Below are 24,943 nucleotides of genomic sequence, written 5' to 3' on the forward strand. Positions count from 1 at the left end.
GGAAAAAGAAAGAGAGAGAAAGAGAGAGGGGGAGAGGGAGAAAGAGAGAGGAGAGAGAGAACGGAAGAGAGAGGTACACAGAAAGAGAGATGAGAGAAATAGATAGAAAGGTGAATTTGGAATTAATATACAAAATATAGAGGATATCAGTTTTTTTTTTTTTTATGATAGTTTCTTAATTATAAACTTTTTGTTGGTTAGTTTTGCCAATTTCCCTTTTTAAAATTCCCTTTTTGGTTTTTGACTTCGTTGTTTTTTTAGACTTTTAAAATATGCCTAAGAAATAGTTAAATAATTAATCATCCGAATATCAAGTATAACCGAAAACGTAGCATACGATTAGAAAAGATCTTAAAACTCTTAGAATTAAAAATAAAAAAGAGATAAAAAGTGTTTCAAAACAACAACTATTAATCTATGTGTTAATCAAAACACATAGACTAAACACCATACCAATCCATCTAAATAGTCACGGGGAGAACAAACACAACCACAACCCTAGCTAAGTACTTAAACATTATCAGCTGTACTTAACTATGAGCATAAAACTAACAACTAAAAGACTTACGAAAGCAAGAAAAATGAGGACTATTGCTACCCAATCCATCACCTCTTGGAGATGATGAGAGCAACAACCTCCAAGCTTCCATTGAGCTCCACATGCATAGCAAAACTTATAGCCACACCTACACATCAACCACGAACATTACAGTAGCCGAAAACATAATCCAATTCCAAAGAGGATTCGGAAATCATAATGACTATAGAATGTGATTATAGATAATACCTGCAAGTTACAGGCATGCGTTCTTCCGATAGTTTTATCTTGTGTAGGCAACTTCTACATTGACGCCACACTGTTGTAATAGGCTCACGACCGGAACTCTTGTGTTCCTTGCACGACAAGTTACTATGCCACGGAACTTTGCAGTTAATACAAAAGTGTTTGCGGCATTTATAGCAACATCTCCTAACTCCATCTTCTTCAGTAGATTCAGTGAGCTCCGTCTTCGACATCAAAGCCCAGCACCTTGGATTTGGGCAATGAAATCTGTCACATACAGGAATTGACTCCTCTTTGATCCTTTTTTCCCACATCTCTCTTTGTTTAGGTGTCAAAAGATGGTCACAGCTTCTAAGAGTTAGGTTTGATGTGCAGCCATCATGAGGACATCTCGGTAAACCTCCCTCGTTTAGACTGACTTCTATATGTTCCTTCATGCACTCCACACAGAAGTAATGACTGCATAAATCAGCGGAAAACATGTTCTCACCTTTGATACCATCGTTAAAACAGTTACCACAAGTCTTCTTCTGAGGCCTAGGTATGCTGATGTTAGAAACTAGTGTTTCCTTTGCAAGTTTATACACAAACTTAATTTCATTACTAGCCACAAGAAAAGGGATGCTAGATGAAAATTGTTGTCTTATGCGTTGCACCTCATCCATTATCAAGGCGATTTTCTTATCCTTAGGCACAGATCTCCCCATGACCTAATTATTCAAGGCAAAACATCGATTACGATATTGAAGCTAACGCATGTGAACCTAAATGAACAGCCAAGAAAACTTACCAATTCAAAAATCTCAGGATTATCAAAGAACATTGAGATATGATTGATCCGAAAACTCACGGCTTTGGTTAGTCCTAGCTTCAATGCCATAAGCTCAGCCTCCCAAGCTGTAAAGTCGGGGTAATGAAGTGAAACTTTTTTCTTAAACAAGATACTATCATCCTCTTCTCTGTAAATTGCAACCCCAAATCCCGCCAATGAACCCTTGAAGTAAAGGTTGTACGAGTCAGAACTTGAACCGTCAGGTGAGGGTTTTCCAGTGGGGTTTGGGGCCATCTTCTCGTACTTTTTGTGCAAACTCTAAGATTATTTAGTGTTAAGGTAGGTTTTATGACTCGTAGAACTCTCTTAAACAAATCTTATATGATAAGTTAAGGATAACTATTGAAACAAGAAACGAGAGAGAAATGGAAACTTAAAGCATATCTACTTGTTTAGATACTCTCACGAATATCTCAACAAAACATAATATTTTAAGAATTTTAATTATTTAATTAAATTTAAATTAGTGAGGGAAAAAAAACTAATTACTAAGATAAATGTGAAAAAACCCATAATATCCTATATAAGATATAAATGAAAAATGTGAAATGGGGTTCTTAATAAGATTATTACGGACCTTTTATTAAGCCTAACCAAATGTGAAATGGGGTTATTATAAGTAATTTCGGGGATTGGCAACTATTTGTTTCTCTTGAATAAATCAATACGTATTTTACCAATCATTAGGACTCTCGTCTCACTTATGTTTTTAATTAAAATTTTGGATAAATTAACAATAAGACATGAGTTCTTGATTTTTTTCCAAATACAAAGCTCCACAAATCAAAAGAATCAGAGACTATAATTAGAGATAGAATATCAAATGAGAGTAAACATCATGGGACACAAACAAGGCAAGAGATCAGCGGCTAGACTTTTCGAGAGAGAAGCAATTTTTATAGGATTTTCTTAATCTTGTTTTACTTTTTTTTTTGTAAGTTAACAACATAACATTATTCTGTCAACAATATTCATTAATTTAATAGGTTTAGAAATGTAAACCGGAAGTGAAAACGTTTACAAATCTGATGTCATAAATCATAAAGCTAGAGTTTCAGGCTAAAGAATGAGCTTGTATTAGTGTTTTCACGCTCGACTCGGACTGTCCGGTCCGACCGGTTGAACCATGACCCAAACACTTTTTTTGTTTGGGTTTAGTTCTAAAACCCGAAAAATTTAAAACCAAAAAAATCCACAAAAACTCACCATTAACCCATAACCTGGTGAACCGGTTGAATCGGTCGGTGTGGGTTTTAAAATATTTTCTTTATTTTGGAATAAAATATGGGATTTTAGATTTTATTCAATCATTTTTAGAAATTTTTTCAGTTCATAAACTCATTTGATGTTTTAGATTTTGATGAAGACTTCACAATGCCGCCTTAATAAATGAATCGAATGGTGAGTGAGACACGCAATATTAGTTATGTGAATTCACCATGTTTTATTAGTTTATTTTCGTCATTGGTGATATCCTACTATATTTGTTACGGTATTAGACATTTAGTTGGATTTTAAAAATTTAATCACTTTATTTTATTGTTTGATTACATATATATAAAATATATTTTTATTTTTTTGGTGTAAATGATTTTATATTTTATTAAACATAATCTGATTTTATATTTTATAAACATGATATGATTATTTTAAATTAATAAGAACTCTAAAAACTCTATCATCTCTATTAATATTAAATTTATTAAATAAATTTTAATCAGTTGACCCGTGGTTCAACCTAGTTGACCCGATGATCCAGTAACACAGAAGATAGCCCTGTAATCAGTGTTTTCACGCCCAACCCGAACCGTCCGGTCCGACCGGTTAACCCGTGACCCGAACACTTTTCCGGTTTGGGTTTAGTGCTAAAACCCAACAAGTTCAAAACCGAAAAAACCCACAAAAACTCGCAATTAACCCGTGACCCGGTGAACCGGTTGAACCGGCCGGGTGTGGGTTTTAAAAAGTTCTCTTGATTTTACAATAAAATATGGGATTTTAGACTTTATTCAATTATTTTTAAAAGTTTTTTCAGTTCTTAAATTCATTTGATGTTTTAGATTTTGTTGAACACTTTAAAATACCGCCTTAAAATTGAATCGAATGGTGAGAGAGACAACCGAGATTAGTTGTTTGAATTCACGATGTTTTATTAATTTATTTCTGTCATTGATGATCTCCTAATATATTTGTTACGGTGTTAGACATTTAGTTGGATTTCAAATTTTTAACCACTTTATTATTATTGTTTGATTTTTTCTATATATATATATATATATATATATATTTGGGTGTAAATGATTTTATATTTTGTTAAACATAATATAATTTTATATTTGATTAAATATGATATGATTATTTTTGTTTTATATTTATAATACTAATTTTGTTTTTTATAAAATACTCTAAAATTTCTATTAATATTAAATTTATTAAATAAATTTTAACTAATTAACCTATGGTCCAACCCGGTTGACCTGATGACCCGGTGACCCAGAAGGTAGTCCGGTTCATCGTCCGGGTCGGGTTTAAAAACATTGCCTGTAATTAAATGTTGTGGAATAGGAGAAAAGTAAAAAAAAAAAGGTTGACATTTTTGTAAAATGTGCAAAATGAAACTTAAATTAATCGAATAACAATATAGAAAATCCAAAGAAAGAAAATTCAAAACAACTTTGAAATCTATGTATTAATCCAAACACAGAGACTAAAGACTATAAAATTCAATGTAATCGGCATCGTAATTGGGCTTAGTGGGAGGATCAGGTAAACACCAATCACAACCACAACCGTAAGCCCAAGGATTATCATCTTCATCGTCATTATTGTCACCATCATGTCCATCATCATCGGCACTGGTTGTTTGAGAAACAATTGCTTCTCTTGCAAGTTCAAAGGCAAACTTAATGTCGTTTTCGGCTACCAGAATTGCTTCGCTAGAAGCAAATTTCTCCCTAAGGCGTTGAACTTCTTTTATAAGTTGTTTGACAACTTTTATCTGCTTAGGTTTACATTTACCACTTGTTATCTGCATTGCAAATCAGATTCAGTTTTGTTTAACCAAAACATCACAATGAAACCGTCGTCACAAAACAAGATATGATATAGATAAAAGTGCCAAAATATTCACGAAAAAAGTTATACCAAAGTAAAGTAAACACTTACGTTTTGGTAAAGCTCATTGTCATCACAATAGATCACGATCTTTCTGATCCCTAAGTCGAGTGATTCACTTAACCCACGAATCAAAGCCCTAACCTTAACTCCTTCAACGTCACTCACTGATTCCTTCATCTCAAACAACAACTCATCCATCTGATCACAAATGGCAACCCCAAATCCAGCCGCCACATTATCCGTACTCACCAACCCCTTAGAGTACAATCTGTGGACGACGTCGTCCAAAACTTTTGCCGCTGAAGATTGAGTTTCGACGACCTTAATAGAACCCTCACCTTCAAGGTTTGGTGTATATTCCATCTACCCTCCGTTTCTTCGAAATCGTGCCTACTTCATCTCTATCCATGACTGTTTTATCTTTAGTTCCCAAGATTTATGGGAATGTTAATGAGTGAATATATATAGGAAAAAGGAGAGAATATTGTAGCCGTGCTTGAGAAGCTGATAATATATTATCCGAAATTAGTAATATTTGCAACCGTTTTTGGTTAGTATTGATTGGTTTTCTTCTTTTTTTTCCGAAGATTTACATATATTTTCTACAGATTCTCATTACTTTGCTATTTATTTCTGCATTTATGATGCTACAAATCTCATATAAATTCCAGACGACAAATAAAAAAAATGAGAAGAAAAATAACAAGTTATTTTGACGACCTGATAATTTATTACATAACGCTTTCATATAGAATCGTTGAAGAAAAAACTAAAAAAGGTGTTTTTTTTTATTATTCATTTGGAATTGTGTGACATATGCATTAAGCAAAATAGAAAATTTAGCAACATGAACAACCAACAAACAGGTTATTTTATTATCCTAACAAGAAGGAAAGAATTATTAAAATGAGAACAAAAACTAAAATAGTATACGTTTATGCATCATTGCTCGATGAGAGCAACCTCCTTGCTTCCATTCTGCTCTGCATGTGTAGCAAAACGAATAGCCACACCTATCCAGCAACCAAGAAAATCAAATGTGAACTAGTTACGCATGCAAAAACATAATCAAATTCTAAAAGAATTATAATAGCATAGAATGTGTTTCTATAAGTTACCTGCAAGTTACTTTGATGCATCCTTCTGAAAGTTCGGTCATGTGTTGGCACTTTCCACATTGACGCCACATTTTCTGATTTGCCAAATCTTTAAATATTCTATCATTTTCTGTAGGAGTTGGATGCAATCTCTTGTACTCATTGGCTCATTGCATGACAAGTTATTATGTCATGGAACTTTGCAGTTGATGCATAAGGGTTCACCACATTCCATACAATAACATCTTCTAACTTCAGCTTCTCTATTCCATTTAGAGAGCTCGGTTTTCGACATTAAAGCATAGCAACTTGGTTTTGGGCAATAAACTCTGTCCCACATAGGAATTGTGTCTTCTTTGATCTTTCGTTCCCACATCTCTTAGTTTAGGTGTCAAAAGATGGGCACAGCTTCCAAGAGTCAGGTTCGATTTGCAGCCATAATGAGGACATCTCGGCACACGTCCCTCAAGTATCTTCACCTGCTAGGAGGATCCACAGATATGCTTAACTCAGAAACTATTGTCGCCCTTGCTAGTTCAGAAACATATCTGATACTACTTCCCTCCACAAAAATCGTAAAGCTAGACTTAAATCCTTCTCTTATTCGTTGCACATCATTAATTAGTAGGGAAATATTGTTCTCATCTGTCACGAATCTTCTCGAATATGACATTTATTCAATAGGACGAGATAATTTTAGTATTTCATATTAAAAAACAAAAATAAAGAAAGAAAAATAATTCCTACTCATATACATATTACTATGTTAGCTTCAATGCATTAACATAGGAAACAGGGAAATTCCTATGACTATAACAAAAAATTAGCCCCAAAAAAACACTTACTAATTCGTAAACGGGATAATAATCACAATAAATCGAGATATGATCGATCCCCAAACCCGCAGCTTCTATTAGTCCTCGCTTTAATGCCATAAGTTCAGCCTCCAAAACAGTAATATCCGAGCCATGAATTGGTGCATTCAGCTGAAATAAGATATCATCTCTATGCCCGCAAATTGCAACCCCAAATCCAGCCAATGAGTCATCGCCAACCAAACCTTTGAAGTAAAGGCTGCACAACTGAGGACTAATGCTCGAGCGAGTAAATCCCTTGAGCATCTTGTCCTCTGCTTACCGCAAAAGTAATATGATTCATTCATGTATATGGTGAGGATCCAAAATAATCAGGGGAAATTATCTTGGTATAGATTTTTAATAATTTATCTTAACATTAAAATTAGTAAAGAAAAATAAACTAGTTAAAATTATCTCGAAAATAAAGGCAAGGTTCTATCACACTCAAATCTTTTTGTTTTTTTATAACAAATTTTCTTGTTGGGAACTAACTGCGTGACATTCATAATTTTGAATAAGGTTGTGGTTTTTTTTCTTTCTTTTTTTTTTTTGTAATATTTGGTAAATTAACGGTTTGTGGATTCTCATTCCCCTATGGGTCTTGGTTTTAACAAGTGAATAAAAACCATAATTATAAATTTTGGCTAGAAAACCACAATTTCTCGATTGATGGAGATTAATCTATCTATCTATCTAATTATTTTTAGTCTCACCATAATTTAATTTTAGTATCAAGCTTTGCTGGATTAATATAATAGACAATTAAAAAAAAGTAAATGTGATCAGAACAAAGAATTTTCTTCGGTATTTTACTTTTGGAGAACATCAATAAAGAAAACATCATCAAGTGATGAGCTATAGACATAGATTTCAAAGACGGCAAATAAGAATTAGAATTCACTATAAGAAAAACATAATTTCTTAAGAATGAAGATAGAATAAGAATAACTAGATACAAAAAGCCTCACAAGCAAAAGAGGATCCACAAGTAATATTTAAACCCAAAAAAATAAGCAGAAAAAGGCTAAAGTATGCATTCTCCTCCACCATTCCGTGACGGTGAAGGCAACCTTCAACCGTTGAGACTAAAAATAATTTTAAAAGAACACAGGACAAGGAGTCTGGGGGAGATTAGACCAGCAGCAACAACAAAGGATTTATTCAAACATTAGGATTTAAGATCAAGCTATATATGATTGGAAAAAAAAAAAAAAAAACTGAAATCCAACTGAAAACCTTAAAGAATTTTAGTTTTGGGACAATATTCGTTAACTCAAATAAACCACAACCATAACCCCTAGATATGTACTTAACCATTAATCTACTTAACCATGCGCTCAGTAGTTAGTAAATAATAAACCTAAGGAAAAAAAGAGAAATGAGGACAATGAAGACCATAGAAACGTCCACCAGTTTCATCACCAATTGGCGATGATGAGAGCAACCTCCAAGCTTCCATTGGGTTCCGCATGCATAGCAAAACGTATAGCCACACCTACACATCAAACTATGAACATTACAGTAGCCGAATTCTAAAAAAGATTCAGAAATCATATATAATAACTATAGAATGTGATTAGAGATAATACCTGCAAGTTACATTGATGCGTTCTTCCGATGGTTTTATATTGTGTTGGCAACTTCTACATTGTCGCCACACTGTTGTAGTAGCCTTGTTACCCTTCATCTTGTATTCCTTGCAAGACAAGTTACTATGCCACGAAACATTGCAGTCAATGCAAAAGGGTTTACGGCATTTAGAGCAACATCTCCTAACTCCATCGTCAGTGGATTCAGTAAGCTCGGTCTTCGACATCAAAGCCCAGCACTTTGGATTTGGGCAATGAAATCTGTTACATACAGGAATTGACTCCTCTTTGATCCTTTGTTCCCACATCTCTCTTTGTTTAGGTGTCAAAAGATGGTCACAACTTCTAAGAGTTAGGGCTGATTTGCAGCCATGACGCGGACATCTAGGTACACCTCCCTCGTTTAGACTCACTTCTATACGTTGTTTCATGCACTCCACACAGAAGTAATGACTGCATAAAGCAGCGGAAAACATCTCCTGACCTTCGATATCATCCACAAAGCAAATTCCACAAGTCTTCTTCTGAGTAGTACGAGGCATAGGTCTGATGTTGCGAGAAACTAGTGTTTCCTTTGCAAGCTTATACGTAAAATTCGCTTGCTTTCCTGTAACAAGAATAGGGATGCTAAATGTAAATTGTTGTCTGATGCGGTGGACGTCATCCATTAGCAAGGCAAATTTCTCATGGTGAGGCACAGATCTCTCCATAACCTAATCATCCAAGGCAAAGAATCAATCAGTTTAAGATATTGAAGCAAAGACATGTGAACCTTAGCAGCCAAGAAAACTTACAAATTCAAAAATCTCAGGATCACAACAGCAAATTGTGATATGTTTGTGTAAGGATTTGCCCACTCAAAACGTCGACTTTTCTTGAGAACAAACCAAACACAACACCACAAGCAAGAAAACCTCTCTGTTGGACAGAGTGTTGAGACAGAACACACAACAAGACCCGAACTTTAAAGAGAAACACAGAAAGTGCAAGAACACAAACAGAGAACACAAAGCAAGTTTGGTAACCCAGTTCACATCAACAGATGCTACGTCTGGGCCGAGACTGTGCTCGGAATCCACTAAATTAGAGATAGTGTTTACAAGAAGAATTACAAGTGACCACTCGATACCCTTCACTAGTACTCGAGTTCACTCTGTATCACTCTCCTAGACCTAAGAAACTCTGTTACAAGCTTATGATAATAACAAGTCTCTCAATATCTCTTAGCCGCCTTTGTTCTCACAACTCTCTCAATAACCTAGAGCACCTCTTTTATACTGAATACAACTAGGGCTCCCTTGTGCTGACGCGGACACTGTTGCACCATGGAAACGCCAAAGGTACTGTCTTGAAACCGCGTCTGTTAAAGCACTCCAACAGCTAGCACCACATACAGACAAAACTTGTCTTCTACAGCTGAAGGCGGCAATTTTCCTTTTGCTGGTTCACTATGAATGTGGTCCCAAGCTAACTTAACCAGGGTTTGATTTACTTCACCTGGGTTAAGCTCCAACGGATCTTTGCTTTAAACATTTGTAACCTTCCTTGAGCTTCAAGTCATCATATTCTTCACAAATCTCCACCTGATGACATGAGGATCAAAGGTAACAACACACACAATACTTTAGAGAGAGTTAACAAAACCTGATTTAGTTTCCCGGATTCCAGTCTCGGCTTCCTTGAGTCTCTACTCAGACTTTACCCGTAAAAAGTCCAATGCAGTTTGGAACTTGTTTACAGGTAGAACTTTCGTGAAGATATCAGCTGGATTCTTCTCAGTAGATATCTTTGACACTTCCACTTTTCCATCAGCTATGATTTCCCGGATAAAGTGAAACTTGACATCAATGTGCTTGGTTCTTTCATGATGCACATTGTTCTTGGAGAGTGCAATAGCACTCTGTGAATCACAGAAGATCTCCACATTCTTCTGCTCATAACCAAAATCTTTTAGAAGACCTTTCAACCAGATAGCTTCTTTCACTGCTTCTGTAAGGGACATGTATTCACACTCTGTAGATGACTGTGCAACTACTCTCTGCAGTCCAGACTTCCAACTTATAGTGTTGCCACCCAAAGTAAACACCAGACCCGTGATAGATCTTCTCTTGTCTAGATCAGCTGCGTAGTCTGCATCACAATAACCACAGATACTGAAGTCTGAATTTCTCTTGTAACACAACCTTGTGTCCACAGTTCCTTTAATGTACCTCAGAACCCACTTCACCCCTAACCAGTGTTCTTTTGCAGGCTGGCTCATGAATCTGCTAACAACGCCTACAGGATAGGCCAAGTCAGGACGGGTGCCTATCATGGCATACATGATGCTTCCTACAGCGCTCGAGTATGGGACTGAGTTCATATACTCTTCTTCTGTGCTTAGCTTCTCTTCAGTTGCAGATTTCATCTTCAAGTGAGCTCCCAGTGGAGTCAATGCTGGTTTTGATTCCAGCATGTTGAATGTCTTGAGTACTTTGTTCAAGTAGCTCTCTTGAGACAGCCACAGAACACCTGCTTCTCGATCTATGATGATTTCTATACCAAGGATCTTCTTAGCTGCGCCTAGATCCTTCATTTCAAACTTAATACTCAGCTCTTTCTTCAATGCGTCTATGGCTTGCATGTTGTTTGCCGCCACAAGCATATCATCCACATAGAACAATAAATACATCGTGGAATCATCAGACAGTTTCTTAGTATAAGCACAACTATCATAATCACTTCTCTTGAAACCAATTTCAGTCATGTAATGATTAAACTTTTCATTCCACTGTCTAGGTGCTTGCTTAAGACCGTACAAAGACTTGTTCAGAAGACATACCTCATTCTCTTTGAATAAGGATTCACATCCTTCAGGCGGCATCATGTAGATCTTCTCTTTCAATTCCCCATGGAGAAACGCTGTCTTGACGTCCAGTTGCTCCAATTCAAGATTTTCTTGAGCCACGATTGAAAGGAGGATTCGGATTGAAACATGTTTCACAACCGGTGCAAAGATCTCATGATAGTCCACGCCTTCTCTTTGAGCATACCCTTTGGCAACAAGTCTTGCCTTGAACCTTGGTTCTTCAACTCCTGGAATACCTTGCTTATACTTGTATATCCATCTGCTCCCAATGATTCTCTGTTTCTCAGGTCTTGTGACTGTAGTCCAAGTATCATTCTTTAGTTGAGACTCAATTTCCTCATTCATAGCAAGTCTCCACTTGTCCCAGTTTTCATCTCTGACAGCTTCTTTGTAATCTGCCGGTTCTACTGCATCACCATCTTCTGTTGTATATAGAGCTTCTGCATAATAGTCTTCATCATCGAATCGTCTTGGTGCTCTGATTTCCCTTCTTTCTCTGTCTCGAACCAGATGATAACTCAAAGGAGATTGATGTACATCTGTCTCTTCAATATCATCAGTTTCATATCTTGGTGGTGTACTAGTCACTGCGCCTCTTGTAGCAGGTGTGACTTGAGCTTGTGATTGTTCTCCACCTGAGCTGTTATCTTTGTCAGCTTCAAGATCTAAATCAATGTATGACCCAGCGTGGTCATCCTCTTCACAGGAAACTTGTTCTTTTCTCTGCATCAGATCCTTGTACACTGCATTCTCCTGGAAACTCACATTTCTGCTCACTACACACTTCTTTTCTTCAATCAGCCAAACCTTGTAACCTTTCACGCCACTTGGATATCCAATAAGAACTCCCTTCTTTGCCCTCAGATTTAACTTTCCACCATCAGTATGAACAAATGTTACACAGCCATACCTTCTCAAGTAGCTGTATATAGGTGCCTTTCCAGACCATCTCTTGTCAGGAAACTCAAAGTTAATCGCAGAGCAAGGAGTTTTATTGATGAGTAGCACTGCTGTATGTGTGGCTTCAGCCCAAAATCTTTTAGGCAGCCCTGAGTCACATAGCATGCTTCTCACTTTCTCCATAATAGTTCTGTTCATGCGTTCAACAACTCCGTTTTGTTGTGGCGTGTAAGCGCAGGTCCTGTGTCTCTGGAAACCTTTTTCTTCGCAAAACCCATCAAACATTCGGTTACAGAACTCTAGACCATTGTCTGTTCTCAGAGTTTTAACTCTCTCACCACTTTGGTTCTCCACCAAACTGATCCAACTTACAAACTTCTCAAAAGCTTCATCTTTAGTTTTCAGAAAATAAACCCATACCTTCCTTGTATAGTCATCAATGAATGATATAAAGTACTGGCAGTTCCCTAGTGACATTGGTACTGTAGGTGCCCCCCACAGGTCAGAATGAACATACTCGAGCTTCTTTTTAGTGTCATGTTGAGCCAAGTTGAAGCCAATCTTCTTAGCTCTTCCATAGATGCAGTCTTCACACGTATCAAGCATTGACACCTTCTTCTTATCAAGAAACCCTTTCTTAATCAGCAAGCTCATGTTTTTCTGACTCATATGACATAGCCTCCTATGCCATAACACAGTGTCATCATTAGCTCTAGCCACTGCAAGTGATTCATCAGTTGCAGGTTTCCCATGGAGTATGTAGAGCGTGTCATACCTTCTTCCCTCCAACAGAACTTGATTACCAGATTTAATTCTCAACATACCATTCTCTGATTCAAACTTATGACCTGCTTTTTCGAAAGTTCCCAAAGATAACAGGTTCCTATCCATATCTGGAATGTATCTCACATTTTGTAATGTTACAGTGAGACCATTGTCGTTGACAATCCTGACTGTACCAACTCCTTTGACTCGTGAGATAGACTTGTTTCCCATTCTGACTGAACCTCCTGCTTCTTCATCAAAATCTTCAAGCCACTCCCTCTTATGGGTCATGTGATAGATGCAGCCTGTATCCATTATCCACTCATCTTCCAAATGAATGTCAGTAGAGGATAAAGCTTCTGACACAAACATTCCTGCAGATTCAACAAAGTTAACTGAGCCTTCAACCAGATTTCCTTTTCCTCCTGAGGATTCTCCTTTGTTGCTTCCTTGATTCTTGAACTGAGGCTTGTTTTTGTTGGGACAGGTAGACTTCAGATGGCCATCTTCTCCACAGATCCAACATCCACGTTTAGACTTAGACTTAGATCTCTTCCCTTTCCCTTTATCCTTTTGTTCACTTCTTCCTCTATTTTCTGCCTTGTCCTTGACATACAGACCCTCAGCTTGACCTTTAATACTTTTCTTAACTGACCCAAACTCTAACTCTCTAGAGTAAATGGCAGCAGCCACTTCGTCAAGAGACAATACAGTCTTACCAGAGCTATATTTCAAAGTATCCTTTAACTGATCAAACGGCTTAGGAAGAGACATCAACAACAGTATGGCTTGATCCTCATCTGAGACTAAAACATTTAAGTTCTCTAAATCTGCTACTATATGAAGAAATTCATCGATATTACCTTCAATAGAGAGATTCTCGGACATCTTGAAGCTATAGAGCTTCTGCTTCAGATATATCCGGTTTGGGAGAGCTTTAGACATGTAGAGCCTATCCAAGGCTTCCAGCATCGCAGCAGCAGATGTCTCTTTCTTAATCTTCCTCAAAACCCGATCTGAAACACTCAACACGATGGTGCTTCTGGCTTTTCTCTTCTTCTCTTCAAAAGCTTCCATCTTTTCTCGTTCTTCTTTCTCATCTTCATCAGATTTCTCTGAATCTCTTTCTTTCCCCATCGGCGTCTCAGATTCCCTTAGAACAGCACTTAAGCCCAACATATCAATGTGAGCTAAGAGCTTCTCCTTCCACATCGTGTAATCCCCACGACCATCAAACTTCTCAACCTCTATTCTTGCTCCAGACATGGTTTAACCGTTTGTTAACACTACGGAACCACAAACGGACTGTAACCAAGGCTCTAATACCAATCTGTAAGGATTTGCCCACTCAAAACGTCGACTTTTCTTGAGAACAAACCAAACACAACACCACAAGCAAGAAAACCTCTCTGTTGGACAGAGTGTTGAGACAGAACACACAACAAGACCCAAACTTTAAAGAGAAACACAGAAAGTGCAAGAACACAAACAGAGAACACAAAGCAAGTTTGGTAACCCAGTTCACATCAACAGATGCTACGTCTGGGCCGAGACTGTGCTCGGAATCCACTAAATTAGAGATAGTGTTTACAAGAAGAATTACAAGTGACCACTCGATACCCTTCACTAGTACTCGAGTTCACTCTGTATCACTCTCCTAGACCTAAGAAACTCTGTTACAAGCTTCTGATAATAACAAGTCTCTCAATATCTCTTAGACGCCTTTGTTCTCACAACTCTCTCAATAACCTAGAGCACCTCTTTTATACTGAATACAACTAGGGCTCCCTTGTGCTGACGCGGACACTGTTGCACCATGGAAACGCCAAAGGTACTGTCTTGAAACCGCGTCTGTTAAAGCACTCCAACAGCTAGCACCACATACAGACAAAACTTGTCCTCTACAGCTGAAGGCGACAATTTTCCTTTTGCCGGTTCACTATGAATGTGGTCCCAAGCAAACTTAACCAGGGTTTGATTTACTTCACCTGGGTTAAGCTCCAACAGATCTTTGTTTTAAACATTTGTAACCTTCCTTGAGCTTCAAGTCATCATATTCTTCACAGTTTGATCCCCAAACTCACGGCTTTGGTTAGTCCTAGCTTCAATGCCATAAGCTCTGTCTCCCAACCTGAAATGTCGGAGTAATGAAGTGAAACTTTTTTCTGAAACAAGATGCTATCATCCTCTTCTCTGCAAATTGCAACCCCAAATCCCGCCAATGAACCCTTGAAAAAAAGGTTGTACGAGTCAGAACTTGAACCGTCAAGTGAGTTTCCGGTGGGGTTTGGGGCCATCTTCTCCTACCTTTTGTGCAAACTTGAAGATTTATTTAGTCTTAAGGTAGGTTTTATGACTCGCAGAATATATAGAGAAGAGGCGGCTCCAACTAATGCAAAAGGCAATTAGCATAACATAAGCATAAAGGATATTAAAATAAAGGAAAACTCTCTTAAAAGATCTTCTATAACAATAAACGATAAAGAAAAGGAAGCTTAGATCATATCCATTATTTTTGGACTTTCATGAATATCTTAACAAAAAGTAATAATATTTATAATAAAATTGACTTATTAAATTAATTTTAAATTGTGATGAAAAACAAACCAATTACGCAATGAAAAATGAATTTTCTACTATGTGTTGTTTTTTGAATCAATAAAATTTTTGTTTTAGTGAAAAAATCAATACGTATTTTACCGATCAATTGATCGATCATTATTAGTAAATGTTTAAACCTAGCTAGCGCTACAACTTAAATTCTCAAAATCAACAAAAAAAAATCAAAGAAAGATATAAGAAAGATATAAGTGTTTCAAAATAACTGTGAAATCTGTGAGTCTATCTATGTCGTAGTATATAGGACTTGAACCCATATCTTTTAGTGTAAAAGCATTAATGAACATGTTATCAAACAATGTGCCAAGGAGACTTCCACCCATATGAGTCACACAAGAATTATATCAAGTCAACGACAAAGAAAAAATGAATAGAAATCACTTGATGATAGAAGAAGAAACAATTCTCTTCTTTCAACTTTTTTTTGTTCTTTTTTTTCTGTTTTTATTTGGAACTGCGTCAAATATGCATGAAGGAAAGTAGAAAATTTAGCGATATGAAAAAATCAACAAAACCAAAATTTTATTTTATTTTACACAAACAAGAACTTTGTTGCTGCAACAAAAGGAAATTACAGCAGCTGATCTCTAAAAATTTTAGCGACTGAAAATTGTGGTCACAGGTCGCTGTGATTGGTCACTGGCGATTGGTCGCTGCACCAACGATAGACAAACAAAAAATTTTGATTATTGTCTGTGGTTTCAGTCATCTGCGACAGATAAACGAACATGGCCTTCAGCAATGGGACGCATGCGCCCATGATTAATATCTACTAATTCTATATTTGCCACATTAGCGTCTGATGTTAAATACGTTGACAAAGATTGTTAACCTTCCCTTTAACTCTTTGTGCATCGGAAATCTTATAGCTAGAGCCAGGAAAACAACCATGGGATAATACCGATGCAAGAATGCATAATATATAGAGTGTCTTTGCAAACTAGTACGTTTTCGAAACTTAATTAGAAAAGTAATATAATTACTATTTATAATATGTAATATAGTCATAATACGTTTTTCTTCCTGAGAGAGAGAGAGGTGTAAGGGAGAGAGAGAGAGGTGTAAGGGAGAGAGAGAAACGTGTAAGAGAGAGGGAGAGGGTCATGTTTTTTTTTGTTTTTGTTTTTCTTTTTTATTACATTTTTTCCCTAAAATTTTAAGAACTATAATACTCGTTTGTAAATTTTATTTTCCTAAAATTGATCATATAAATAAAAATCTATGTTTTTTTCTCTATCATTTGATATGCATTTTGTTTAATAATTTTGAAATTTTATTTTATTGTAATGGTGAAACGAAAGATATAAATACAATTTGTACAGCATAATCTGTACACCGCAATCATTACAGCGTAATCTGTGCGGTTGTATCTGTACAGTGTTATCTGTACAGCGTTGTCTGTACAGCATTATCTGTACAACGCTATCTCAAAGAAAAACAATTTTTTTTAGAGAGAAAACAAATTAAATTAAAATACATAACCAATAATACTTGAATAATACATAAAAAGAGTTATACATTCATCAGTAATACTTGCCACTTTGAAAGAAGTTTAGGTAATCTTCAAAACGCTATCTGTACATCGCTATCTGTACACCCCAATCTGTACAGCGCTGTACAGTGGTCAAAATGTAAGAAAATTTTAAAAACATATTTGGTTTCGAACAAATATCCTTCTTTACAGATGCATTTCATCATTTGACAGCACTGTACAGATATTTGTTCGAAACCAAATACGTTTTTAATTTTTTTTTATATTTTGACAATTGTACAGCGCTGTATAGATAGGGGTGTACAGATAGCGTTTTGCAGATTACCTAAACTTCTTTCAAAGTGGCAAGTATTACTGATGAATGTATAACTCTTTTAATGTATTATCCAAGTATTATTAGTTATGTATTTTAATTTAATTTGTTTTCTCTCTAAAAAAATTATTTTTCTTTGAGATAGCGCTGTACAGACAACGTTGTACAGATAGCGCTGTACAGATTTTATTTATATCTCTAGTTTAACAATTACAATACAAAAAAATTCAAAATTATTAAACAAAACGCATATCAAATGATAGAGAAAAAAACATAGATTTTTATTTATATGATCAATTTTAGAAAAATAAAATTTACAAACGAGTATTTTAGTTCTTAAAATTTGAGGGTAAATGTAATAAAGGAAAAAAATAAAAAAAATAAAAAAAATAAAAATAAATAAATAAATCCTGACCCACCTGACCCACGCTCTCTCTCACACGCTGTCTCACTCCCTTATACCTCTCTCTCTCACCAAACAAAAACAAAACGTACTATGGCTATTATACTAATTATAAATAGTAGATGTACTACTTTTCCAATTAAGTTTCGGAAACGTACTATTTTCCAACTTATTCCTAATATATGCTACCAATCCCCCAGTTTTATTTTATCCTTGTTGCCATTGGTTGTAGATTAGGATCATCTCGCATTGGTAACTCTATTTGCTGTTAATCTTTGTTCGTGTTTCCAGTTGAGGGAAAGATGCAGAAGACAGTGGACAATGAGAAAAATTTCTAAGCACATTCATTAATATCTTCTCGCTTTTTAGTCTTTTTTCTCTCCGTTCAATCATATGATTGTTATGAGAATTCTCCAGAAGAATAGAACATTTTTTGGTTTTCACGTTTATCAATATTTACAATGAGCTAGCTATAAACAAATTTGTTAAATCATATAATAACATGGTACAAAGTTAAACCAACCTGTAAAAGATGGAAAGGTAATGTTAGAAAAGTTAGCTTAACTCGTCTTATGTCGTACTACTTGGCTTACGTGTGTGTCAACTTACGAATATGTTTTGTGTTAGTTGTTAGTCTTAGCTTTGATACAAATTAATGAAATTATAAACGAATGAAGTTGTAGGTCAACATCAGTTAGAAATACAATTTAGAAATAATAAAAGTTGGTAATAAAATCGTGCCAAAGTCAAAGCTGCACATGATCGTATGTATGATCATTTTATAGCTGTCAAATAATGTAGAATATAGGTAGACAAATAATTGACGTGAATAACAACAATCAATTCAAGCTCATATATCTAAAAGCAAAAAAAAAAAAAAAAAACGAATGAGTTTCAAACTCAAACATTAACATTAAGAAGTAGAACCTATTAAGATAGTTTTCCTTTCAAAAAAGATTTTGTAATAGGCTTTACGTCTTACTGCCCATGGAGGGCATGTATCAGCACCCTTGTATGTATACCCAAGCTGAGATGAGACACAATAACAAGAACAATAAACTTCCCCGCCGTCATAACTCTTCATAATGAATGAACCTGGGCAACGACTATGACAACTGTTGCAAAGTGGTCGTGTAGATCTATTGTTAGGTAGCAATTCAAGTTCACCATGGTGTCTGAAACTTCCTCCTGCTTTGGCATTTCTGATATCTCCAAGTACACAAAATGTATGCAATGTGACACCGCAATCGTTACAAGTGTAGAACCAAGTCTCTGGATTTGTTTCTCTTTCGCAAATATCACACCAATATTTGCCGCTTGCCTTTTCTTCACCATAGCAAAGAGTGAGTGGATGATCATCGTACCTTGGAAGCATTATTGTTAATGGCATAGTAGCACAACGGAAATCCAAAAAGTAATTGCATTTGATACAACCTAGGAGGACTTTAGCACGTTCGTTGTCGCAGTTGTGGCAAGTTTTCTTGTTACCTTCTTCTTGTTTTACGTAGAGTAAGTGATGATCGTGACTTCCATGGATAAAAGGCATTGTAATCGAACTGCATATTAAGTCAAAGTTCACACCTTTAGAAGAGTAGAAGAATCCTTCACAAAACATTTGATAACAAGCTCTGCATAAAAAGTCATCGTCGATAATGCTTTCGAAGCAAAGAATGAGAGGTTCTGAGCTCAGAAAATGTCGTTTCTTCTTAGAAATATTAGCACACTTTTCATGGAGAATGAAGCTGCAATTTGATTTTGAACACTTGTAGAATGTGTAAGAACCAATGGGAAGAACACATGCTCCACACAAGCTACTTTCTTCTCCGTCTTTGCTGAGGCTCATGAGGTTATGCTCATGAGCGAAATGAGTGATTGTGTTGTCATCATTCCTCTTGAATGGCTCGATATCTTCAACTTCTTCAGGTACTCCATCGAGCTCTTTCCCATTCCATACGTCTTTCCTTGTTGCACATAGTGAATGAATAGCATATTGAGGACAAAGAGAACAAGAATAAGCACCACATGACCAATCAATCTCTTCAAAACAAACTCCACATCGCCATTCTCCAAGACCAAGAGGATACTTGAACGAAACGCGGTGGTCATGGTGATTGACGTTAATAACACGTGGTAAATGAGCACACTTTTTGTGAACCATGAAATCACATTGATGACACACATAAGGAGCCCGATCACCTTTTGTCCCACAAGCATCACAAACGAAGGAGATCAATCTTGGCATAAGATTGAGTGTATGCTCATGTACCTTGAGATTTGAAAGAGCAACTGGTGGGGTTTTTGTTTTTGCGCATACCAAATCCAAATTGAACTTACAGATATCACAATGATAGATGAATTTTCCAGTGTCTTCTCCGCATAGATGACATTTTGGATCAGTGTAAGTGGGTGCTCCTTCGGTGAGAAGCTTGAGAGGGTGTTTGGTGTGACAAGGATGAGTGATCTCTGGTGAGTCAATTACTAGGGCAGCGCATACCCACCCAACGAACAACCGACAGCAAAGACAGATATAGCCATCTACGTGGTTGTCATAACAAACATCGCAAGTCATATTAGTCGCAAAATTACCCATGAATAGAGGGTGGTGGTGCCACGGCATATTCAGATCGGCTTGGGCACACATGGGATCAATAATGCAATCGATATCCACATTGAGTTTACAATCTCTGCAATGATAAAGAAGACGCTTGGTGTTTTTACCGCAAAGATGACATTTGGGTACGGTATGATCTGGAGCTCCAGTTGTGAGAAGTTTAAGACAATGACCAACATGAGAAGGATGTTCGAATATCTCTGGCACGACTTCGAACAAAAACGTACATTTCTTATGAACAGTAAACTTGCATTCACCGCATGAGTAGGCATCACCATAGGATTGATCGCAAGCATCACATTCCAAACCATCATGATTCTTAACGAGGGATACACGATGCGGGTGTCCTTTTATCTTGAAACTCATGACGGATGCAGGTAGCAGAGGTGGAGAGAATGGAAATTAATGTTTGGGGGTAATAGCACTTTGGTTCGTGTAATAATAGTGGATCAATGAAGTTGTTCCTCTATATACTCTACTTATATCAATGCCACTTGTTATATTATGATATATAAACTAATATTAACGTTGACAAATCTTAACTAATACAACTAGTGGGCACGTCGTTGGTCTTTGTTTAATTTAAACGCTAATGTCAATGGTTCTGTTCGGGTTGTGTCTGCCATGTTACATTTTTTTACTTCGACTTCTTTATTTTCATTTATCTTATCTCTTCTAACTCTCAACTAGTCGTCTTTATTGTTTATAAGTCAAATAATAGCAAATCATTACCCTATAGATAAAGAAAGATTTTATTTTATTGTATCAATCCAGATCATCGAAGGAAGAAATCAAAGTCATGACAGCTAACCTTGAGCCGACTATATGGTACTTTCGAGGTTAGGCATTGAAATGAGTATAATACACGTACGTGATATGACCAAAAAAATATTGAAGTGACGTCAATGATATTTTTGTTTTAGACTAATTTTTTTATATATAGTTTTGTAAAAATTATTCATTTAGATATCTATTTTAACAGAGAGAGTAAAAGAAATTTGCATTTTAAAAATGATAGAAAGTTAAAGCTAATTAAACAATAAAAAAACAAGTATTATTGAACTTAGAGGTTTTTGTTTGCAAACCAACGTCTCATACCAAAGTGAAGTCATCCAATTCTTGATGCTCTTGTCGATGAGGCGAGTGCGACACGATCAGAAGGTGGCCCTTGAGGTAGATGCAGTCATTTTTCTTATGCCATATGCAATAGATTGACCGAATGAAAAGTTACCTGAACAAAGACGATTTATCTTTTATTCTATGAGATAGATCACATATGATAATTTTTCGTTTTATTTAGTTAGTGTTATAATTGTCCGAGTAATTACCCAATAGGGCACGGTGAAGTGTGTAGTAATATATTCGGGGTCAAATCCATAAAGAGCAGTGGTATACACAACGAGAAAATTGGTTTTTGGTTTTCAGATTTGTAAATAAAAATACAAATAAACAACGACGTATCTTATAATTATAATAAAAGCATTGGGTCGGACTTAAATGGCATAAGCAAGCGACAAGAGCGTGGAAGGTTACGATGGATCCAGAGAGATAAAAGTTTGACGAGTCAGCCCTTGTTCCAGAAAACCAGTTTCTTGCTCAACACCCGGTAATGTTTTCCTCGGACTCTCATTGCCTTTCTTTCTCTTTTTTGTAAGCTGTATATCTAAGCAGTTATATATTTTCAAGGTTGGGCTAGATTCATGGTTAATATTCCCCAAGCCTTTGATGCATAGATGGAGCACATAGTGCAATCGTTATCAGAAACCGTGGCATGTTTGAAAGAGAGAATAGCTGTGCTGATCAGAATTTAAGCAAGCAAGCAGAAGTTAAGTGGAAATGTTGATTATTTGGAAAAGAAGAGAAAATAATGAGAGTGGAATTATTAATGGTCCTCTACTTCTTCATCATGTTTTGAAGTTAACAAATATTGTTTTCGAAATGCCTATTTTGTCAAGTTGCTAAAATTCATATTAATTTTGGAAAGTATTTAGTTTCTAGTCAAAACACCAAAAATGAGTACTTAACCAAATGACACATATATAGGCGATTGTTCATTTGATACATAAAATCTTTTCAGGTTGGTGTTTCTTAATATATTCACCTTTTATTTTTATGTGTGATTACTTTTTCCGTCTCCTTCATTTAGTTTAGAATTTCAATATACAAACATTGCTCCATTTGTTCATATTTGGTTTATTTTGGGTCAAGTTTTAAAATTTTTGATCTTTGCAAATCTAGATAAACGCTTATGTACTAAACAGTAATTTATAACTTAATTTACCAAAAATCGGCTTTTTCATACCTGCACAAATGAACTATGTTGAATTCACAGATTTAACTTATATGTGTGTTAAATCATACATGCACTTTTAAAAAATTTTGAATTTCAAACCCAAAGTTAATTTTTTTGTGCTAAATCTTACAGAAACGTGTAAAAATTTCACACCGTTAATCCACTGTGAAATCGTGGTGACATGAATGACACGTGTATATCGCCAACACAAAACGACTTCATTTTACGAAAAATCAAAATTTTAAAAACTTAGAGATTTAGTCTCAAACCCATGACCTCTATTGTCTAGAGACACAACTTCACCAACATGCTAACATAATTCACATTGTAGTTTTACAAATAAATATATTTGTAAGCTTCGTGGTTTTTCTTCTTCTTCTTCTTTTCTTTCTCCAGTTATAACATCATCGTTAAACTTCACAATCTCTATAAAATCTGAAACGACAAGTCGTTGTAGTTACTAGCTCGATGGCTCTTCTTCCCTCAAATTGGCTCCGATGATATTGTCTTCTTTCTTGATTTTTTACCTCATAAAATTGGTCAGATTAAATCGCCAAACCTAATCTATTTGATTTGAATTTTATGAACATAGATGAGTTTTTAGAAAGAGTCGTTCTCTTCTTCGATCAATTCGGTGAATCTTAAACCCAACGAATATGAATTGACGAGCAAAACAATGTCGGATTTAGACGTGAAAGTCGTATATTTCACTATATTCATTTCACTTACGTATCGCGTGAGACTTTTTCTAGTATATAATATACTTACAATCATAAACATGAGATATCGTCATTCCTCTTTTTGTTTTTCAAATATTTTTAAAAGTAACTTTTAACATAGGAAACTTTCAAATAACAAAGAAAACTATTTAAATTTGATAATATCTATATAACATTGATAAAAAGTAAAATATATATGAAACAGAAATCTATTAAATATTTGATGTCAAAAATCTAATGTTAACACGATAAATTATTATTTTGCGTTCTAATTTATGCAAAAAGATTCAGAAGAAAAAACCCATTATAAATTATGTAAGTTACGAAAATTTAATGTTTACGATTAATTAATAAAAAGATGTACACAAATAAACCGAACAAAATTGATGATATAAAGAATATACAACAAATATTTACTGGCGTGGGTGGGGGCGACGGTGGCGGCGGTGGAGGCCTTGGAGGAAGACCATGACCATGTTTGCAACCTCCAGCCTGGACTCCACATCGGTAGCAAAATTTATGTCCACATCTATCAAGAAAATACAATGATAAATCAGATTAACACATGTAACCAACTTTCAAAAGGAAAATGTTAATAATAGAGATGATGATACCTGCACTTTACTTGTACGCATCCTTTAGAAAGTTCAATCATGTGTTGACACTTTCCGCATTGACGCCACCTTTTCTGATTTGCCAGAGCTTTAATCTTTCCATCATTTTCTGTAGGGTATGGATTCAACTTCTTGTAATCGTTGCACGACAAGTTACTATGCCATGAAACTTTACACTTGATGCAAAAGATTTGACCGCATTTGAAGCAACATCTCCTAACTTCATCTTCTTTAGTTGATATAGAGAGCTCGGTTTCTGACATTAAAGCCGAGCATCGCGAGTTTGGGCAGTAAATTCTCCCTGTTACAGGGATTAAGTCTTCTTTAATCCTTTGTTGCCACATCTCTCTTATTTTAGGTGTCAAAAGATTTATACAGCCTCCAAATTTTAGCGTAGTCTTGCAGCGGTAATGAGGACATCTCATTACACTTCCCTCGAGTAGCCTCACCTCTATATGTCGTCTCATACAGTCGGAACAAAATCGATGACGACACTTACCAACACAAAACATCTGATTCTCATTAATATCATCATCTAAACAGATTTTGCAAGTTGTTTTGCGAGTAGCCTTAGGTTGGCGAGGAGGATTCACAGATATGCTGATTTCAGAAACTATTGTTTCCCTTGCTAGTTTATAAGCATAACTAATTCTTTTTCCCTCCACGAAAATCGGAAAGCTTGACTTGAATCCTTCTCTTATACGTTGCACATCAATCATTAGCAAGGCAGTTTTATTCTCCTCTGGTACGCATCTTCCCATGACCTACGTACTCAAAGCAAATGAATAATGACATGATCAATATTCAGATTTTTACACTTGGTAGACAAGTACGAAAAACAACCAATACTAACGACATAAACCCTAAGAAGCAATGTTCGTTTTTATATTAAAACAAAAAGAAAACTTACAAATTTATAAATTGGATAATCATCACAATATATTGAGATATGAGTGATCCCCAAATTCACAGCTTCGGTTAGTCCTCGCTTCAATGCGGTAAGCTCAGCCTCCAAAGGTGTAATGTTGGAGTCATGATGAATTGGTCCTTTCATCTGAAACAAGAGATCATCTTTCTTCCCGAAAATTGC

At 35.8% G+C, this 24,943-nt stretch overlaps 7 protein-coding genes, 1 non-coding gene and 1 pseudogene across 11 annotated transcripts; 1 reads left to right on the forward strand and 8 right to left on the reverse strand.

Annotated features, from left to right (window-relative positions):
- Window positions 1-461: 461 nt before the first annotated feature.
- AT3G45480 (RING/U-box protein with C6HC-type zinc finger) lies at window positions 462-1,850 on the reverse strand (the record flags this gene model as incomplete). The annotated part of the gene is made up of 3 exons (NM_114417.2): window positions 462-686; window positions 788-1,494; window positions 1,575-1,850. The coding sequence occupies 3 exons, from the start codon at window positions 1,848-1,850 to the stop codon at window positions 521-523; spliced, it is 1,149 nt and encodes a 382-aa protein (NP_190134.2). The 3' UTR covers window positions 462-520.
- Window positions 1,851-4,219: 2,369 nt separating this feature from the next.
- Window positions 4,220-5,151, reverse strand: AT3G45490 (reverse transcriptase-like protein). The gene is made up of 2 exons (NM_114418.2): window positions 4,782-5,151; window positions 4,220-4,644 (listed from the first exon to the last, which is right to left on the reverse strand). Exons 1-2 carry the CDS (start codon window positions 5,094-5,096, stop codon window positions 4,324-4,326), a joined length of 636 nt encoding a protein of 211 aa, NP_190135.1. The 5' UTR covers window positions 5,097-5,151; the 3' UTR covers window positions 4,220-4,323.
- Window positions 5,152-5,675: 524 nt separating this feature from the next.
- Window positions 5,676-6,951, reverse strand: AT3G45500 (uncharacterized protein; the record flags this gene model as incomplete). Its single annotated transcript, NM_114419.1, has 5 exons — window positions 5,676-5,777; window positions 5,852-5,939; window positions 6,030-6,110; window positions 6,310-6,424; window positions 6,732-6,951. The coding sequence occupies 5 exons, from the start codon at window positions 6,949-6,951 to the stop codon at window positions 5,676-5,678; spliced, it is 606 nt and encodes a 201-aa protein (NP_190136.1).
- A 1,096-nt stretch (window positions 6,952-8,047) lies between these two features.
- On the reverse strand, window positions 8,048-8,986 carry AT3G45510 (RING/U-box protein; the record flags this gene model as incomplete). The annotated part of the gene is made up of 2 exons (NM_114420.1): window positions 8,048-8,182; window positions 8,348-8,986. 2 exons carry the CDS (start codon window positions 8,984-8,986, stop codon window positions 8,048-8,050), a joined length of 774 nt encoding a protein of 257 aa, NP_190137.1.
- A 977-nt stretch (window positions 8,987-9,963) lies between these two features.
- AT3G45520 lies at window positions 9,964-14,055 on the reverse strand (annotated as a pseudogene; the record flags this gene model as incomplete). Its single annotated transcript has 1 exon — window positions 9,964-14,055.
- A 475-nt stretch (window positions 14,056-14,530) lies between these two features.
- AT3G45525 (RING/U-box protein with C6HC-type zinc finger protein) lies at window positions 14,531-15,086 on the reverse strand (the record flags this gene model as incomplete). The annotated part of the gene is made up of 2 exons (NM_148846.1): window positions 14,531-14,651; window positions 14,854-15,086. 2 exons carry the CDS (start codon window positions 15,084-15,086, stop codon window positions 14,531-14,533), a joined length of 354 nt encoding a protein of 117 aa, NP_680099.1.
- Window positions 15,087-18,390: 3,304 nt separating this feature from the next.
- On the reverse strand, window positions 18,391-20,717 carry AT3G45530 (Cysteine/Histidine-rich C1 domain family protein; the record flags this gene model as incomplete). The annotated part of the gene is made up of 2 exons (NM_114422.3): window positions 18,599-20,717; window positions 18,391-18,474 (listed from the first exon to the last, which is right to left on the reverse strand). The coding sequence occupies exons 1-2, from the start codon at window positions 20,591-20,593 to the stop codon at window positions 18,391-18,393; spliced, it is 2,079 nt and encodes a 692-aa protein (NP_190139.1). The 5' UTR covers window positions 20,594-20,717.
- Window positions 20,718-21,711: 994 nt separating this feature from the next.
- Window positions 21,712-22,309, forward strand: AT3G00790. 2 transcript variants are annotated; one of them, NR_143866.1, is made up of 2 exons: window positions 21,712-21,833; window positions 21,914-22,252. It is a non-coding gene; the product is annotated as an uncharacterized misc_RNA (transcript). The 2 variants fall into 2 exon arrangements; NR_143867.1 differs by having other exon boundaries at window positions 21,734-22,309.
- A 1,260-nt stretch (window positions 22,310-23,569) lies between these two features.
- AT3G45540 (RING/U-box protein with C6HC-type zinc finger) lies at window positions 23,570-24,907 on the reverse strand (the record flags this gene model as incomplete). Of its 2 annotated transcripts, none has more annotated exons than NM_114423.1 (3): window positions 23,570-23,768; window positions 23,854-24,617; window positions 24,824-24,907. In NM_114423.1, the coding sequence occupies 3 exons, from the start codon at window positions 24,905-24,907 to the stop codon at window positions 23,570-23,572; spliced, it is 1,047 nt and encodes a 348-aa protein (NP_190140.1). The 2 variants fall into 2 exon arrangements, with proteins under 2 accessions (NP_190140.1, NP_001325919.1); NM_001339210.1 differs by lacking the exon at window positions 24,824-24,907 and adding an exon at window positions 24,764-24,818.
- Between the last annotated feature and the right edge of the window lie 36 nt (window positions 24,908-24,943).

This window comes from Arabidopsis thaliana, chromosome 3, assembly GCF_000001735.4.
Source record: "Arabidopsis thaliana chromosome 3, partial sequence".
Classification (NCBI taxonomy): Eukaryota; Viridiplantae; Streptophyta; class Magnoliopsida; order Brassicales; family Brassicaceae; genus Arabidopsis; species Arabidopsis thaliana.